The sequence below is a fragment of the Pagrus major genome, chromosome 13 (genome assembly GCF_040436345.1).
Source record: "Pagrus major chromosome 13, Pma_NU_1.0".
NCBI classification, from domain to species: domain Eukaryota; kingdom Metazoa; phylum Chordata; class Actinopteri; order Spariformes; family Sparidae; genus Pagrus; species Pagrus major.
In genome coordinates, this window is record NC_133227.1 from 19,818,545 (window position 1) to 19,836,170 (window position 17,626).

Consider the following 17,626-nt stretch of genomic DNA (forward strand, 5'->3'; position numbering starts at 1 on the left):
CAATGGTGTTACTGTGTGACATAAGTCTTTTATTTTGAAATAAAAATCACACTGCTGACATCACTTTACTTCCTTTGACCTATTACCTGATATTACCACTGTCTCTTTTCAGTTATGAGAAATGTTCACATTTATCTCAAGATTTCATATGAAGCTATTAGTTGACGTCACTGGTGTGACCTACTTTATTAGAAGGGAACTGTAAAAAAGTATAATACCAGTGGAATGAATTGCATGATTTAGTGAGTTTTACATGATTGACAACATGTGGTTTGATGCCCTGAAGCAGCCATTTTGTAAAATGCATTTCTCATGAATATTGTCACTGGTGTTACTTTATCATCATTAAAATCAGAAGGACGACTCACCAACATGAGAAGTGGGACCGTTTAAAGAGCATGTGAACTCTGGCTCAGTTTCTTAGTTCACTGGTTTTGTGATAAAAGTAGTACGAGTATAACAGTACCACTAATAACTCGTACTGAGTAGCTTCTTTGTGATCTGACCGTACCTGCTGGCGGTGGAGAGGTCCTTGAGCTTCCTGCCCTCCAGAGAGGCTAGATGCTGCTCCAGAGCCTCCAGGAGAGAGCTGGGAGCCTGAGGAAGGGTAAATGGGGGGCAGGGAGGTGTTGATGGGGTAACATTAGCACCACAGCCAAGTGGACAAAATGGGACACACTGCTCTCTCTCTCTCACACACACACCCATCTCCTCACCTCCTCATTCGATCTCACTCGCTCACATTCGCGCACACACAAAGCAGCAGCAAATTTAAGACATCATCCTCAGATTCGTTATCTACTCTACGACAGCTCTTTGTTCTTTTTTATTATTATTATTACTATTATTTTTTTGCATTTGGTTTCATCAGGTTTGGTTGACCAGCATGCACACATCAGCCTTGGATCATGCAAGCGAGTCCGCGGTGGGACTAACAGGTCAGGACAGAGCAGAGCATCGTCGCTGCAGGGCTCCGGAGTAGAAACACAACAAACACATCTCTGAACCGTCTAATGTGCCCATGCAGAGGCCAGCAGTGCACAAACGCTCTCGTTAACACACACACTTAACACACGCATACACATAAAGAAAATCACAGTCCTAAAATTAAGAGTTAACTCGTGGCTTCCACTTAGGTTAGAAGTCAAATTCACGTTGTTGTTTTTTTCATTTGATTTTATCTGGAAATCAGGCGGCAACTAAACGATAGAGCCAGAAAGTTTTTATCCCACTGGAAGCCAAAGAGGTTAACTCAGTGAAATGTAAACGTCTGGTGAGAAACCAGGTATACACATCGAGCAGCTGGCCAGCACTCTTTACCGGAAAACAAAATGGATGAATGGGTTCATTTTGACCACATGTGATACCACGGTCTTCACCTAGAACCTTACATTTCAGCACCAGAGAACACAATGCAAACACAACAAGCAAAGAAAAGATTTCTCATATACTTATTTTAAGGGGGAAAGAGAGTAAAATGCGAATTCTGGATATCCTTCTTCAGAGAAATCTAGAATATGCTAAAAGTTTCAAAGTAAAACAGACACATATCTAGAGCTCAGTATAAGGCATGGGTCACTATGTTGTTGAATAAGGGCATATAAGGTCTTCATAAGCACTACAAACATGCCTCTAATTTTAAAAAGTCAGCTATTTTCAGTTTGTTACCAGATTTGTCACATTGTAAACATCCAATTATGTGTCCACTGAAAAGGATAAGCTTGATTTAGGGCCTTTGAGCATGATGTGCAGTGCTTATGATGACATTATGTGCACCTATCCAAGTCATATTTGCAGAAACCTACTTAATAAAAACCATTCGCTGCTCTCCCCACAGCTAATGCAAAGGGACATGACCTTTTTTCAGGAAAATGATTTGAACACTGCTTATATGGGCAAAAACCTATTTCATAAAGCTGTGCTGACTTGTTTGTGTGGTAAGCCTTCGAATGAAGAGACAAGTCCTGATATTTACACTGTGAAAATGCCGGAAAGACTGCTGGGGAAAAAATTCAGACAGATGCTAAGCCCAGCTTAAATAGAAATATGCAAAAAAAGAGGCTACAAAAATGCTGCTTTCAAAATCTAACCTCAGAGTAAAATTTGTTCTACAATGAGTCAGATAAAAAAAAAAATGAAAATCCTGCACCAGGCTACAACACGGTCTCACTCCTTACGTGTCAAATTCGGCAGCTTGGTCAGTGGCCTTATGACCCTTCACTTCCTCCTCTTTCATCACTTATATGCAACATCCGGTTAGACTTTCAAAATAATGGCTCTGCGGTCAAGTGCGCAACAATATGTTAACGTGCTGTATGTTCTTAACCTTGTCAAACGGTGAAGGTTTGGTTACGTTTACGCAACTACTTGGTTAAGGTTAGGCAAAATAGAGTGCTGTAGGGATGACGCATTTTTGAATGCAGACCTGGAAGTCGCCCTGGTTCCCTCGTCAAAAAGCCTACAGGATTTTTGAATTGGATTTTGGATTATTGCAGAAAGTAAGTTCTGTGGCAAACACAGGTTTATGATACTACTGAACGTTTTGTTCAGCACGATAATCTGCACAGATGAACACCACTTTTGTGATTTCGAAGCGTAAATTGAATCACTAGAAGTAAAAAAGCTAAAGTTAGGCTATAAACAGACATTGGGCACCACTAAGCGTCTTATGCTGTGTTCAGTTGCAAGTCAGAAGCTGGTATTTTCCCAACTTCCAATCTAAAAGCGTCCTAGTGCATCTGCTTGGAAGCCAGAGTAGGCACTGGCTCCAAACCAGCCCATTAAACCACCTTGGTCGAAAAGGGGTCATTAATAACCCACCCAACCACCCCAGCCACCTCCTGACTTTCTTGCTCATCTTTCTACTACACTAGAGCGGCGCTCCTAAAACTGATGCGAGAGGGGTAACCACAGCGTCAAACTTTGAAGCTGAGGGCTACTGACCAGGCTGCCGTATTTGGCGCGTCGCGAGTGAGAGCTGGCAGCAACTAATGCTTAGAAATTGTGAAAAAAATGAATGATCATTTCCTCTCTATTCTAGACTCTGTCCAGAGAGAAAAAGGAGAAAAAGGCAAAGGAGTTAAGGAGAGTGAAGAAGAGAGGAGGAGGACGGGGCAGCTGCAGTGTGGGCAGGTCTGTAGGGTGAGTAGGGAACGGGAGCGTTTAGAATGAAGCATTATGGGATTGACTTGACGGATCTTAAATACTGGTTGACTGACTGGTTGATTGACTGATTGAGATGAGATGTAGACTGACCTGTGTGAGATCGGGGCTGTCGCCCTGATCTATCCCAACTCGCTGTGTCACAAAAAAGGAGGGGAAGGGGTAGGGGGGAGGGAGGAGGGAGGCAAAATAAAAAATAAACCAAATGTAATAACAAAAACAAGGAGTAAAACCAAAAAACCCAACAGAGTAAAAAAGAAAAAAGGGAAGAGGCGTGTGAAGGAGGAAGAGGAAGAGGAGGAGGGAGAAAGAAGAATCAAACCCAAGCATTCATTACTTCATGCAGTGGCTGGAAAGGAAAACAAATAAAAGACAACAGAGGAGGAGGGGAGGAGGGCGCATGCACACGCATACAAACACCTATATATACACAGTATATGTACACACACACACTTATAAGTACACACACACACACACACTGAGATCTGGAGGTTTGAAATGAATGCCGAGCACACCGACTGATCGAACAGGCAGGGGCAGAGAGGGCAGACAACAGGTCACGTGACTGCGAGGTAAGACACATCCAAAAAAGGAGAGACACTCAACTAATGTTGACTTTGAACAGACGGACAAGGGAGGGACACAGATGACAACACAAACAGACAAACACACATTTTGTTAGACAGGTAAAATGAATGGGTCCTTAAAGTCAACGTTAGTCTGTTGCTGTTGTTTTTTTTTTGTTTTCTTTGGATCGAGCGGCTGCACCCCAAACCTTCTTCCAAATGGGAACGAAACCAAGCAGAGAGAAAAGCCTTTGAAGATGGATGCTACGCAGTCTACAGAGGATCAGACTGTTTATATTCACTGTGAAGCCTAGCGAGGGCTGCAACTGTTAATTGGATAACAGCCGTTGTAAAGAAAAATGTCTTCTTTTTTTTTTTTAAGAAAAGGGAGGAAATAAAAGAAGAGGAGACAGAGATAGTGATAGAGAAAGAGCTTGCTTGGGCATGCAGTGCAGGCATGTGAAACAGGCAGCACGCGAGGGGTCCCTCAACTGGAAGCTCTACATGAGTGGCTCTCTGATAGGCCATTAATCAGTGTTTTTTTCGAGTAACCCCCTCCCCAGGTCAGGGCAAGAGAAGGACAGAAACAGGAGGAAATCTAGAGGCAAAAAAAAAAAAAGACTTGGAAGATTAAGGAGAAGAAAGCCTCTGGACGCTGATCTACGGTCGGGTTTAGGTTCAGGAATATCGACCGTAAATCAGATCCGACAGGCGACAGAAGTCCGGAGCGAATCTCAACAGGTTACAGTGGATTCTTTTCTCTACAGTTTATTTATCAATTAAATGACAGAAGAAGAACGTGGAGATTATGATTATAGGAGAGAGGACCGTCGAGATTCGCTCCAGACAGATATTCTCGCCCTCTCTGTGGAGGAGCGGCGGGACAAACGGACGTTACCTCCGCCACTTTGAGGAACTCGGACAGTTTGGTCATCCTGTTGAGGAACGTCTTGTAGATCTCCAGAGCTTCTTTGCACTGGTTCTTCTTCATGTCAAAGTATTTCTCTGCGTATCAGAAGACCAGAATCACCATGAGAACAAGCATAAAATGAGGGAGAGGTACATGTAAATACTTGGCTGCCTTCTCTTGAATATGGCTTGTGGTGCTCAGAGAGAATACATTTGAAAAACTCAACAGCAACGCCTCTTTTTCAAAGATCATGACTCACATTTGGTTCAGTCATGTCAGAACCAAATGTGCATCTACTCATGGAGGAGAGGGTTGGTACATTTCAGAGCCTGTACTTTCTTACTTTTACTAGTAAGAGAAGTTGCGCCTTGGTATTTTTTTTGTTACGACTTATTGAGCGCCATCTAGCTCCATTACATTTATAATTCATCTAGATGAATAACTACAGGTAAGAGAATACGTGTATTTTTGAACTTGAGGTGAACTGCCCCTTTAAAAAAATCAATCTGGTCCTGATTTGTTCTGATAAGACCGCACATCTGTAAATAAATTCTACGTAGAGAAACTATATCCTCAAATCAATCAGGTCAATTAAGTAATTGATCATTTAATGAACTCTGCGGGTCTTTTCTCTGTCTCTGTTCCTCACCGACTTAATAATTAATGAAAGAAAAGAAGGAGATATTTATAGTCTTTAATTGGACTTTGAGAGACAGTCGGAGGAAACATTGATTTTCCCTTAAAGACAGATTGAGTGGACTCGCAGTCTTGTGATCTCGACATCAGAGGCAGATTACTGAATAAACACAAAATGTAATCAATGGAGATTAGCTCCTGTTGTGATCTGTTGTGTGTGAGGTTTACCCAGCATGTTGATGACCCCCTCGTTGTAAGCAGCAAACAGCCGTATGGAGTCTTTAAACAGCAACATGAACGCTGTGTTGATCACTCCGTTGGTCAGCTCGTTAGAGTTAGGCTGAGGGAAATAAAGAAAGAAAAACAGTGAGATTGGATCAAGATATCACAGCGACTGCTGCACTTTTTCTTTTTTATAAATGTCCTGTGTCCTCTAGTCGGATGTTTACCTGGAAATCCAGCAGTGCGTCCAGCTGGTTCTGAATGGTGGGCAGAGTCTTAATCAGCTTTTCTGTGTTCATGGTGCGCATCACACCCTCAGCCCTGGTAACAAACAAGAAGACATGCACACAAACACGCATGCAACACACACACAGGACTTGTCAGACCTGCAGACTGAGGTGTGTTTGTGTGTGAGGAGATCCTTCAGAGTCGGATAACACAGACTCTCGGTCTGGATTAGCAACAAGAAACACATTTTAAAGGGTGACTGTGTTCATATTGAAAAAGAAAGTAACACATTCCTCCTCCTATACGTGAATGAAGGTGAAATTATGAGCAAATAAATACACACAGAGGGTTTGCTGCTGCAGCTTTATTTGTTCTGGTAGCTTGTTGTGGCTAGTGTTAGCTAAATTGTTAATAAACTTTAAAGTCCAGATGAATTGGCTTTTTGAGAGTCTCTAGCTTCTTTATAGTGATGTATTTCTAAGCAAAATAGGAAAGGCAGGCCATATATATTGTTGGGAGGAGTTTGATTTGGACGTTGAAGGTGGGAGTGCAGGGAACACCTGGTAGCTCAATTGGAAGAGGCCCCATGTGCAGAGGCTGTGTCCTCGCCACAGCCGCCCAGGATCCGAATCCGACTTGTGGGCCTTTTATGTATGTCATCCCTTCTTTCTACCGGCCATGCTGTTGCTACAGTAGCAAGCTAACTAACAAGTCTTAGCTCTGTGCCGCTAAAAGAAGATTGACAGATGGGTTGATGTCATGATATTACTGGTTGAATTGATTGGTTTGAACTCACACAGGCACACGTCATACTTTGTTATACAGGAAGAAAACACAGTTATATTTCTATAAGAATACAATTGAATGGATATTTTAGTATGCATTGTTTAATAGGTGCACAATATGACGGAGGCTGTGATCTATAAGGTTTAAAAGGCATTTTTCATTTCATCTAAACTTGGTGAAAGGTGCTACTGGTAAACAAAAGTTAAGCATTTAGCATTTTTTAGCATTTAACATTAGCCCATTGTTGCCACTTGCTTACATAGGCTTCCTTTAAAGGTGCAAAATAAAAGAATTGGCCCCACGTTGAGTTCCCACTCCAAACCAACAGGGGGCAGCATATCACCATAGTAAACATTAACTGCTGCTAGTTGTAGCTGCCATTAGCTAGTTTAGCTCAGTTAGCCATGCAGCTAGTGGTTGGACTGGGAGCTCAGAGCGTCAGGGGAGTGTTGGTTTTTACACCGGGGCTAGCTGGTTAGCATGCTAAGTAAAGTAAATATCTTTGCAACAATACTTATAAGTCATAACATCAAAACGTTGGTTGTTTTCAACTAAAACTCACATATTGCACCTTAAAGGAGAAATAGAAAATGTATTTGCTCTATAATCACATCCTTTTTGCTCAAAAAGGCTCATAATGCTGCTCCATATATATGTAACATGTCAGTGTCAGTGTGTGAGTTTGTTACCCTCGCTTCATCTTGGTGAAGTCCACTGCTGCTAGTCTGTATGACATGGCTTTTTCATTCAGGTAGCGGCTGTAGCGTCTGATGAAGGTTGACATGTTATACCCTGGGGGACAGAGAGGGGGCGCCGCAGTTAGAGACTGATCACCGATTGGCCTATTTTCAAACCAGGTTAAGAAACCATAATCCCTTTCATATGAAATGGACTAACTTCTCCATAAGCAATCTGTTAAACCATCTTACCTTCACACTTACTTATTTTTGCCTTTGAATACATTTAATTACAAGCTTCTGAACGTGTGTTTTCATATTCAACAACACGCAGCAGCTTCTTTTATTTTCTTTTATCTACAAAAGGCACATTTGTCTGTAGCTTTTCATCCTGGACTGCAGCTTTCCTTTGAAATCGGCTTATTGATAGCGCTACAGAGCCGGGGAGAGTCGGACATAAAGTCATTTTCTTAGACGTACAGCACTGCTGAGTTTACAAACAGCCAAATGGCATTAAATCACCTTGTAGTGCAGCCTTATCTAGGAAGTTGTTGAGGTTGAAGAGCGTGTTTCTGGAGGCAAGGTACTGCATCAATCTCTGACGGGGGGAAAAAAGGAGAAGAGGAAAGAGTTAGTGAGTTATCTGATGGTGTTGCCTGACAATACTCCGTCATGTCCACACAGACACAATAGCAGTGAAGAGTTCATTTTAAACAGGTGTTTGCTTTGAGTGTGGTGGCTGAAAGTTCGCCAGTAAAATAGCAGATCACATGCAGAAAATCAAATGTCCAACACTGATAATGCAGCAGGTGAAAAACGCTATGAAAAAAAAAAAAAAAAATGGTATTTTCCTCTGACTTTACGTTTCATTTTGGGTCAGCATTGGTCCTGGTTGCCAGGTTGGAGCCTATTTTACTATCGAGCGCTGACTCCAGGCAAGTTTTGGCTCATCTTGCACAAACATAAACAAAATAAACAAGCAATAAAACTGTTTAAAATATTCCCCTACTGCCAAATTAAGAGCCTTTCTCTCTTTAAAAGACATCCCATTGGTTTACAGTTTACAACGATCCCATTCCAGCCTCCTGCTTTATCAGGAAATACATCACATTAAGGAAGTAAAGGTGCTTTAATCCTCACAGCTCTTCTGCTCAGCTAAAGGCAAATCTTCTAAACATCATGTCAAGCTTTGTAAGAGCCACAACCTCACTTTCTAGTCTGAGACGCTCATCATTGAACATGTTTGATGTTTTGGTTGTTGATCTTGTAGTGCGAGCGGTGTAGGGAGTTGATTTCTCAGGTAAATGTCAGCCGGATCCCTCATCAGTCCTTGTTGGACACAAGGAAGATACACTTTCAAAGAAACTCGCTGCAGGAGTTGGAGAGTGTTTGGCGAGTAGAAATGTCAAGGACCTGAGCTCGCGATTGGCAAACATCAGCAGAGAGCATTAGATCGTACGGGAAATGTCCATGCTTCATCCTTTTGATGACTCCAAGGATTATTACATTAGGGCCTGGACAATCTGTAAATTGTTTTTCCGATTACTAGATGAATCATTCAGTCAATAAAAGTCTTTTACATCCTAAAATAGAGGAACATTCCCATCACAGGTTCACAGGACTCAAGGTGCTGTCTACAGATAACTTACATTTACAACATAAACTAAGAAAAGGGAAACAAATCCAGGCATAGATGGTTATTTCACTATCATGGTTCGGGTTATTGGTTAGTTGTTTCCTGTATTATTTTGTAGATTATATCCATGTGTGTCATATTTTACTTTCCACTTCCTGTCTTTGTCTTTTTTCTCATATATTAATTATTACCTGTTCTTTCGTGTGCTGTTTTTCTGACTGGGAAAATTCAAGTGAATGTCCTCTCAAGCCGGAACAACTCTTTAAAAAGCAAATGATCAAAATCGACACAGCAGACGGAGATATCAGCCTTTTTTTTTATTCCACGCATTCTTCTTCCTTCTCAAAACCTGGTGCCTGCATTACCCACAATGCAACGTAGCCACTGAGTGACATCACTGGAGGACATTTTATCAGATTACATGCAGCTTCCTCTTGTAGCCACAAAAGGCTTCATACTACTTTTTTCACATGTGCAGTAGTACTCCTCAAGACCTGGAAACACACTTTAATGCCTCATGTAAATTGCTTTTCTACATCTTATTCATATTTTTAGCAGAGTAGTTTCTTGGCCTCACATCTGTAGCTTGTTTGAATGGGAGACCTGAGTGAACATGCTTGTAATCGCTTCGAATGTTTTGTTGTTTTGCTTTTGTGACATTAGAGATGAATGTCCCCCCCACCCAGGGCCTCCATACGTTGGTGCGTGTAGCTCACCTCGTTGCCGTACATCATGAGGTGGTGTGTGGTGATGAGCGCTTTGAAAACCACTATCCAGCTGTTACTGGCTGTGCGCTCCAGCAGTGTGTCTGCCAGGTGGGGGATGCTGACATTCAGCTCATTGGTGCAGTGGATCAGGTCTGGAAGAGACAAAAAGAAATAAAACATGATAAAATGATTAATAGATTAAATATTTCAGGAGCTGGTGTGTGGCAAAGAGGTTAGAGATTACTATAATCATCCACGTGTCCTTGAAATCAAAGCCTGCCTGTTTACTGGCTGTAAGTCACTGTGAATAAAAGCAGCAGCCTCTTGTCACAATCATAATTTATCACCTCAGAGAGCTCACAGGTTGAGTTATGAATCGATGTGAAGAGTGAACAAACCACGCTGAATGCGCTCTCATCGACCGGTGCATTAATTTTGCCACACTCAATATCTGCACACAAATCAATAAGCAAATGATTATTTAATAATAGAGGCTGTATAGACAGATGTATCTGGACTGCAGCTACTGTATCACAAAATCCATTCTGTGGCTGGAGTTTAGTGCTACCTACCAGCCACTCAGCCAAAAACACCAATAAGATATCATCCCAGACGATAGAGATAGAGATAGTTATGTTAGGAGGTCAGATTTTTCCACCACCTTCAACTCAAAGGATGCATAATTTTAAGAAAAAGTGTCAGATGAACAAGACTGTTAGCGGTGACGGACTTAAACTGAGTTGACCCAAACGTTTACCCTCTGAGAGAGTCTACATCGTCTGTTCAAAGCATTTAAAAGAGAGAAAAAAACGCTCTGTGTTCTGCAGCGTGTCGGCTTCAATAGTGTGACAAATGAAAAGGTAACTCCGGAAAGAGAAAAATATGTTTCAGTTTCATATTTACAACAATAACCCAGAAATATTCTATTGCACAGATAAAAGGTGATTCAAAACTCAAGTTCAAGTAGGACAGATTGGCGGAACAATGGCCTAAATTCTTCAAGGATTTCTTTGGTTTAAGATCAAAATGTGAAGTATGTTGGGCGTCTGTTTAATCTCAAAGATTTACTGACTCTTAGGTAAAGAAACAAGCTTTACATTTTTCTCTAAAGTTTTACAGTAAAGACCCTTCATATGATTAAACTGCTCCATGTAATTTGTCCGGTGGCATTTAAGACTCTTTTCTGAAACATTCATCCATCTAGGGTCGCTGGACGGTGTGCGGCATACTTTTTTTTTTTGTATTAATTTGAATGGCCAGGATAACCTATATCTAATAGTTATGAACAAAAATGTACAACAGTTTGAACGCCAGCATACTGCAGGTCAAAGCAGCCACAGCAACTGCAACTGGATGGAGAGGGAGATAAATACACCAGACTCCCTGATAAAATCTCTCAATTTTATGAGTTGTTGAGTTAGAAGACATTTTAAAAACTTTGTGCTAATATTCGCTGACATATTCTTAATTATTTGGGCCTTCTTGTAAATTCGGCAAATATTATACATGAAGTTATTTCTTTGCTTGTTTAAAAAGCAGAGGAGCGACCTACTTCCTGTGTCCATGCATTAATCTCACTATTTTGCTCTTAAGATCCATGTTTAGATGAATAGACACAATGTTCTCAGTAGTTCTGTAAAATATTCTACAGATTGTTTAAAACCCGGATCTAATGTTGGTAAAAACAACATCTCAGTGGAACAAAGTGATGAAATAACATTGACAGAAGGAGTAAATATCATGTCGAAACAAAGCTTTTTTAACAGCAGAGCACAACATGCTTAAGGACGGCACATGAGCAACGAAATCATACAAGACGAGCAAAGGAACTGAATTAAAAAAAACATCCTGACGCAATGAGAGAAAACCACTGAGGGGGTGAGAGGAAGTGAACTTGTATTCACACACACAGACGGAGAGAGAAGCGGTTTGGTTTCTGACGCAAATCTTTGGTCTGGTTCTTCCACAGGATCAGAGGTTATCAGGGTTTATTTTGAAAGCTCAGTGATGTTTCCTGCACCCGCTGAATCGCTGGATACCAGAGTCCCAGTTGATACAGCGCTTAAATGTTCAATGCATGTCAAAAGCACCCTTGATTCACCACAGCTACCGCTTCAACCCTCTTCAGCTTTATTTTTGAGTGTGAAAACCACATAAATGTAACAATATTGATTAAAGTCTTCTACTTAATGGTGCCAAATATGAAGGCCGGTTTACTTCCGATATCTGAAAATGGAAAGTGAAACTTGTAGAAAACAATGGAGGAAACATTTGAATAAACATCCACATATTTAAACCTGAGAGCTGTGAATCTGACGGCACCTCTAAAGTACCTGTTAACTGCTACAACCCACTACCACCACTATTTATAATCTGTTTTAATTGTAAGAACAATTTATTTTCCTAATTAAATCTCAGTGCATTAATATCACAACCGTACATGGTAATGGTGGCGCTCAGTCATGCTTTACACATTGTTAATGGTTTGTTTGTGAATTTCCTTCTGGCTCAATAATTAATGGGACAATATTGATTCCAACTAATTAATGTTTCCTGTCGAAAGTGAACAAACACAAACACACCAGTAAGGCAGACGTGCAGGAGATTTTTAGCCACGCTAAAGAGGCTCGGTGGATGTTACACCACCACTTAAAATATCTCAGCAACTACTGGATGGATTATTCTGACATTTGGTGACATGTTCACCTGAGAATTAATTGTAATGACCCATCTGGACGCAATTATAATTTGTCCAGTACTTTGGTCTAAGAAAACCTGACATTCCTGTCAGCATCGGCCATAACGTTAGCTAACATGCTAAATTTCGACATGAACGTGGTAAACATCAGTGTGTTGGTCTCATTTTGAGTACTATCCTTAATGTTGCTGTAACAAGCGTGCTGTTTATCTTTCCTTGGTTAAGATTGGATTACTCACACCTGTAACTCCTGCAGAGCAGCTCGATCGTTCTTTGTGATAAATGAAGCAAATACACGCTTGTTAAAGTTGTTTTCATGGGGGAGTATTGAAAGCTTTAGCTAATTAAGAGCTAACGAGGTGGGTAAATTGGCTAGCTTGACACTTTAGCTGCAATATTTCACACATTAGCTTTTGGTTTATCTATTGTTTAAACATGCAATAGACAAGTTTTTTTTGTTTTAACGTATCATTATGAAGTAAATGTTGATTGCACTATGAAATGGCTGTACAATGACACCATCAGAGTTTGGATTGTCCGCCACCGGGCAAAATAAAGGCTGGCTGGCAATCCAGTCAAGCAGGCAGAATAAATGTTTCTTTCTTTCTTTCTTTCTTTCTTTCTTTCTTTCTTTCTTTCTTTCTTTCTTTCGTTCGTTCGTTCGTTCGTTCGTTCGTTCCGTCTTTTGCTCTCTCTTTTGTGCTACTCTGAGAAAAAACGAAAGCGATCCCGTTGTCTTTGCAGCAACACTCGAGTAAAAAATAGCAAAGTGCTCATGCTTCTACTTGAATACAATTACACCTAAATAATGGAGCTTCTCCAGTCAGATATTTCCATGCTGCGTCCACCTGTGTGTATTCCTCTGGGTGATAATACATCAGCTATGATTTAATCATCGACGTGTGACAGTGTCGATAGCCAAAGGGATGTGATGAAGTATCGACTGTGTGATAGCCGGCTGGGATTATTGATAAGCTGCAGTCCACATAGGAAATAATGTGCATCAGTAACACAGTTAGAAATAAGATTTAGATGTGCAGACATTTTTTTTTACAAAGAATAAGATGTCTACAGAAGTGAAATTCAAGGCATTTGTTAGGATAAAATATAAAGCCAACGCTTAAAGTATGTTTGGCCGGAGGGACTTCTCATAAAGACTATTACTGTAAAATGCAATAAAATATTCAAGATGTTTTAAATCCTTGGCGTTATAGAAAGTGAGTCATTTTTCAGGAGCTGAAATTGCATTGGTATTTAAGGTCATTACACTGACACATCGATGTGGGAGTCAGTGTTTGTGTACTTTAAAGCCACACTGCGGTGGTATTTTAGTTATGTCGACATTTCAACTTCTTCTCTTCAACTTTTTTTCCTTAATTGCGCTTAAAGTTTAAAAAATGTGGCTACGCAGGAGCAAAAGGACAGTGATTATTCTCAACACATCACAATTTCAGCCCACGACCAACAAAATAACATGCTGAATAACAGCTTATTGTGCTTTCAGGGGCAGAAGATCATTTTTTGGGGGCCTGATTATTGTTCTACGTGTGATGAATCTGGTTTCTGTCGCCTCTTTCTACCTTCTCAGCCACGCAGAATATATAGCGAAAGTGAAATCTCATTACTCCATCTGTCATGCTCATCATTCGCTATGGGGTTGTAAATAATCAGCATCGGCTGTTTATGTCACCAACCAGTCTGTCAAGGTCATGACACTGGAAGAAGAAGAAAAAGCCGATGAGACCTGGGTTTGTTCACTCTGAAGAGCATTGCATCTGATTTATCGTGTGTTGCATTTGGAGAGATGGCACGGCAATTCATCTTTTCTTCCCACTGTGTCTGGCAAGGATGGATCAATAACAAGTCGAGTGTGTTTTAAAGGAAACTAAAATGTCATCTGTATTTATTCAAACCTCTCTGAAGATCAGGTAAGCTGATCTAGAATCACTGCCCCGCTGCAGAAACAGAAAAACAGGTTTGATTTCTAACTCGTCCAGTAACCACTGTTTCATTATTTGTTTAGTTCCTTTAAGCCTACTCTGTAAGGCACATTGATTTTGGTGTCGTTCCTGCTGAGGGCTTTTACGCACCCCTCCATCACCTTGAAAAATACAGACCAAGTATCTGTCATTTTTTATGACCCTATTTAACGAGGCAAGTTGAATAAGAAAAGACTCTCAAATCAGCCCAGCCGTGTCAATCTGCGTTCAAATAACATGATTTTTGACTTTCAAATTGCGTTAAGTATATAGGGCAAAGTCCAATTTTGTGTGCAGTTCATACTCCAAGGTTTAAATAACGTCTTTTTAAATCAATGTTGGATCTCTCGGCTTCGAGGACTTGTATTACATGGGGCAAGCTGTGTGGAGCCATTTTATGTTTTCTTTCATTAGTTTTTTAAAGGAGAGGGGGAACACAGAGCTGCAGCACTGGACAGTATAAGAAAACTGATGTGTTTTTTTGAGCATTAAAGCATGTAAACCTATTCTAGTAGTAACCCAAATTAAAATATGAACCAGAAAATGAGCATAATATGTATCCGTTATTGTTTTAAAGCAAGGCCCCAGCTACTTCAGTTGTTTAGGAGACTGCTGCGACGTTGTTTTAGCTGTGAAGCTCCAGACTTCCCATCAGAATCGGGGGTGAGTAGATAAAGACTGAATTTTAATTTTTTGTGGGGTGAACTTATCCTTTAAGTTCTGTGGAAAACAAATGCGTCCAAATACCTCGTATAAGATGTCCGGTGATGGACAAAGAGCGAGAAAGCCCACGTACGATGAAGGTTTCAGCCAAGAGACTTGTGTTTATGTCAACGTTTTGTTGTTATTAACTTACATCATGTACGTAACTTCATCTTAAACCTAACCAAACCCAAACTGGGTTGATTCTATGCCAATTGATGAGACCGGGTCGCTCACATCCAGTGGTGGTCTGCGTGAGCTGCACTCATCTGAACTCTCAGACCGAAGATCGACCCACAGTCTTGTACAGCTGACTCGTCAGAGGCTCCTTCAGAGCAGTTGAGTTCATCGCCTTTTCTTTCCATTTTCTATTCACTTACATCCACTGACCTTCTGATCACAAACACACTTCCTTCCTGCATCTTTCCTTAACCTTAAAAGCAGCGTGTGCGACCCCGATGACTGCCAGAGAGTCGTATGTTACATCACGTCCTGGTTGGAGAAGAGGGGCCCTCTTAAATAGAAAGTGTTTTATTGGGAAAGCTATTAGAACAGCTGCATCTGAATGGCTCACGTACAAAACATTCATTCAGCCAAAAATTTCATTTCGAGCTTCCAGGAAGGTGAATCGAGCCAGACATACAGTTTAGAGCTTTTTATGCCATTAATGACGAGAATGAGGAGCCGGATCGGCACAGAACGGCCTCATGTAGCCACCTCGACCAGAATAAACCGACCCATTCTGAGGGAAACTTCATTGTCCTTGAGAGCGGTGGTATAAAACCTTTTTTATAATCCATTTGAAGGATGAGAATTTGTCATGTAAATGCTCCGGCTCTATTTTTAGATTATATGCTCCCACCCTTGAGTTAAATGACATTTACTAGTTTCTGAGAGACTCAGACTCATGGCGGGCGCTGAAAGTGGACGACCTTCTACCATTTAATAACTGCAGGGGTGCTGTGTTCTTATAAAACTGTGGCTCCGCTGCAAAAATAAAACCAATAATGGTTCCAGTCACTCAATGCCCTTTAACTGATTGTTTTCTCTGGCCTTCATAACAATACTTCATTTGTGCTCATCAATTGGCTTGATTTTCTTGAATAATTAGAAAACGTCCTTCACCTTCTCCATTGAGGCTCAGTGTGAGTTTCGCACACAGACGGAGCCTTCTGTCCGTATTTCTGCACATTTTCTGAAAGCTTACAGATGTGAACCAGTAGTCGTGGGAGGCAGTGTAGCGGTGTAGACAATAGATCAAGAAGAAGAAGTTTTAGAAACGGTGGATCTTTTTGAAGAGAGGTTTTCTGAGTTTGTAGAGCTTTTACGGACGTGTCTATTGGAGCATAAAGGAGCCTTTAGTTGTGGGATTAAATATCGATAAAGCAATCTATCGCACCACATCGCTTCCTCTTGCTATACATTATCAATACACTGGCGCCAAATATCTGTATTTTTATTAAAACATAATTCTTGTAAAAATAGGAGGAAGGTGACCAGCGCTGTACGCGTTATTCTCTCATTAAAATGCGATATTAAATAGCTCCTCCTGCTCCGGTACCCAAACCAAAAATGGCCGATCAGGGTCAACTACCAATCCCAGCGTTCCCGGTGACGGCTTATACTACCAAACCAGGCCAAGCGATGAAAAACGAGACAAAGAGAGCAAAGGAGTCGTGCAAGTGTGGTGACGTAGAGAGGAGGGAGGGACGGACAGGAAGTGACCTAAAAAGACGCTTACAGCAGCTTTAATGCACCAAAGTTGTAACGTTTCAAGCGACACTACTCATCATCGCAGCACGTCGTGATTTCTTCATGGCTCCTCACGGTTTAGCCTTCTGTGAATTTAATTAATTTACACAGATTGAAAAGGTTTTAGTGAGGCACAGTTGTGTCTTTCCTCCCCGGCAGTTCGTCCTTTTGCTGTTTTATTGGCTCTTTCACATTTGAATGATGACACACATGGACATGGACAAGTTGCAGTCAGTGTGTGTGTGTGATAACGAGGCACTAAGCGAAGATTCGATGCACTTCATTGTTTAATCCCTGCGAGTTACCAGCTACGCTCCTAATTCACCTAAGGTTTTGACAGAACTGCACCTCGGTCATGGAATAATCGTGACATCGTGATGTATCGCAAAATCGCTGTATCGTGATACAAGTGATGGCAAGTAACTAAGTACGTTTACTCGAGTACTGTGCTGAAGTACAATTTTGAGGTGCTTGTGCAGAGAACTCTGTAAAGAGGCGGTCCTGTCTGCTCAGAGCAGGATCCTCCTGTTTGCTGCTGCGTCTGGTGATTACTGCTGCATGTTCGTGTGGTGACGTAGAGGATGGAGGAGATGGCTGACTGCAAAACAGACAGGAAGTTAACACTTATAGCAGCTTTAATTTATTTCATCATCAATCTGATGAAAAAAACCACTGAATATCGGATACTATATACAGTATACATATTTATATACACATGTAAATACATGTATGTTTTACTTTTACTCATAATTTTGACGCTTGAGTACATTTATTATCAGATACTTTAAGACTTTTACTCCAGCACTGTTCGTATTGGTGACTAAAGTCATATTTAAACACGATATCATGACTTTTAATGTGACTTTTTGGTGATGACACCACTGTTATCGTGGACAATGCATCTCCCGGCCCTAATCATAAGTGGCTGCAGCTGTAATACCACTGAAATCCTACATAACAAGCTT

The 17,626-nt window shown here is 41.0% G+C and overlaps 1 protein-coding gene across 2 annotated transcripts in view; it reads right to left on the reverse strand.

Annotated features, from left to right (window-relative positions):
• LOC141007758 (phosphatidylinositol-binding clathrin assembly protein-like) overlaps positions 1 to 17,626 on the reverse strand; it is a 29,532-nt gene that overhangs the window by 10,620 nt on the left and 1,286 nt on the right. For both annotated transcript variants that reach the window (XM_073480161.1, XM_073480162.1), the window contains exons 2-9: positions 9,540 to 9,682; positions 7,710 to 7,785; positions 7,200 to 7,302; positions 5,724 to 5,817; positions 5,503 to 5,614; positions 4,627 to 4,733; positions 3,256 to 3,297; positions 512 to 597 (exon numbers count right to left, since the gene is read on the reverse strand). In XM_073480161.1, the coding sequence (XP_073336262.1) occupies positions 512 to 597; positions 3,256 to 3,297; positions 4,627 to 4,733; positions 5,503 to 5,614; positions 5,724 to 5,817; positions 7,200 to 7,302; positions 7,710 to 7,785; positions 9,540 to 9,682 (763 nt within the window). The remainder of the gene's footprint in view (positions 1 to 511; positions 598 to 3,255; positions 3,298 to 4,626; positions 4,734 to 5,502; positions 5,615 to 5,723; positions 5,818 to 7,199; positions 7,303 to 7,709; positions 7,786 to 9,539; positions 9,683 to 17,626) is intronic.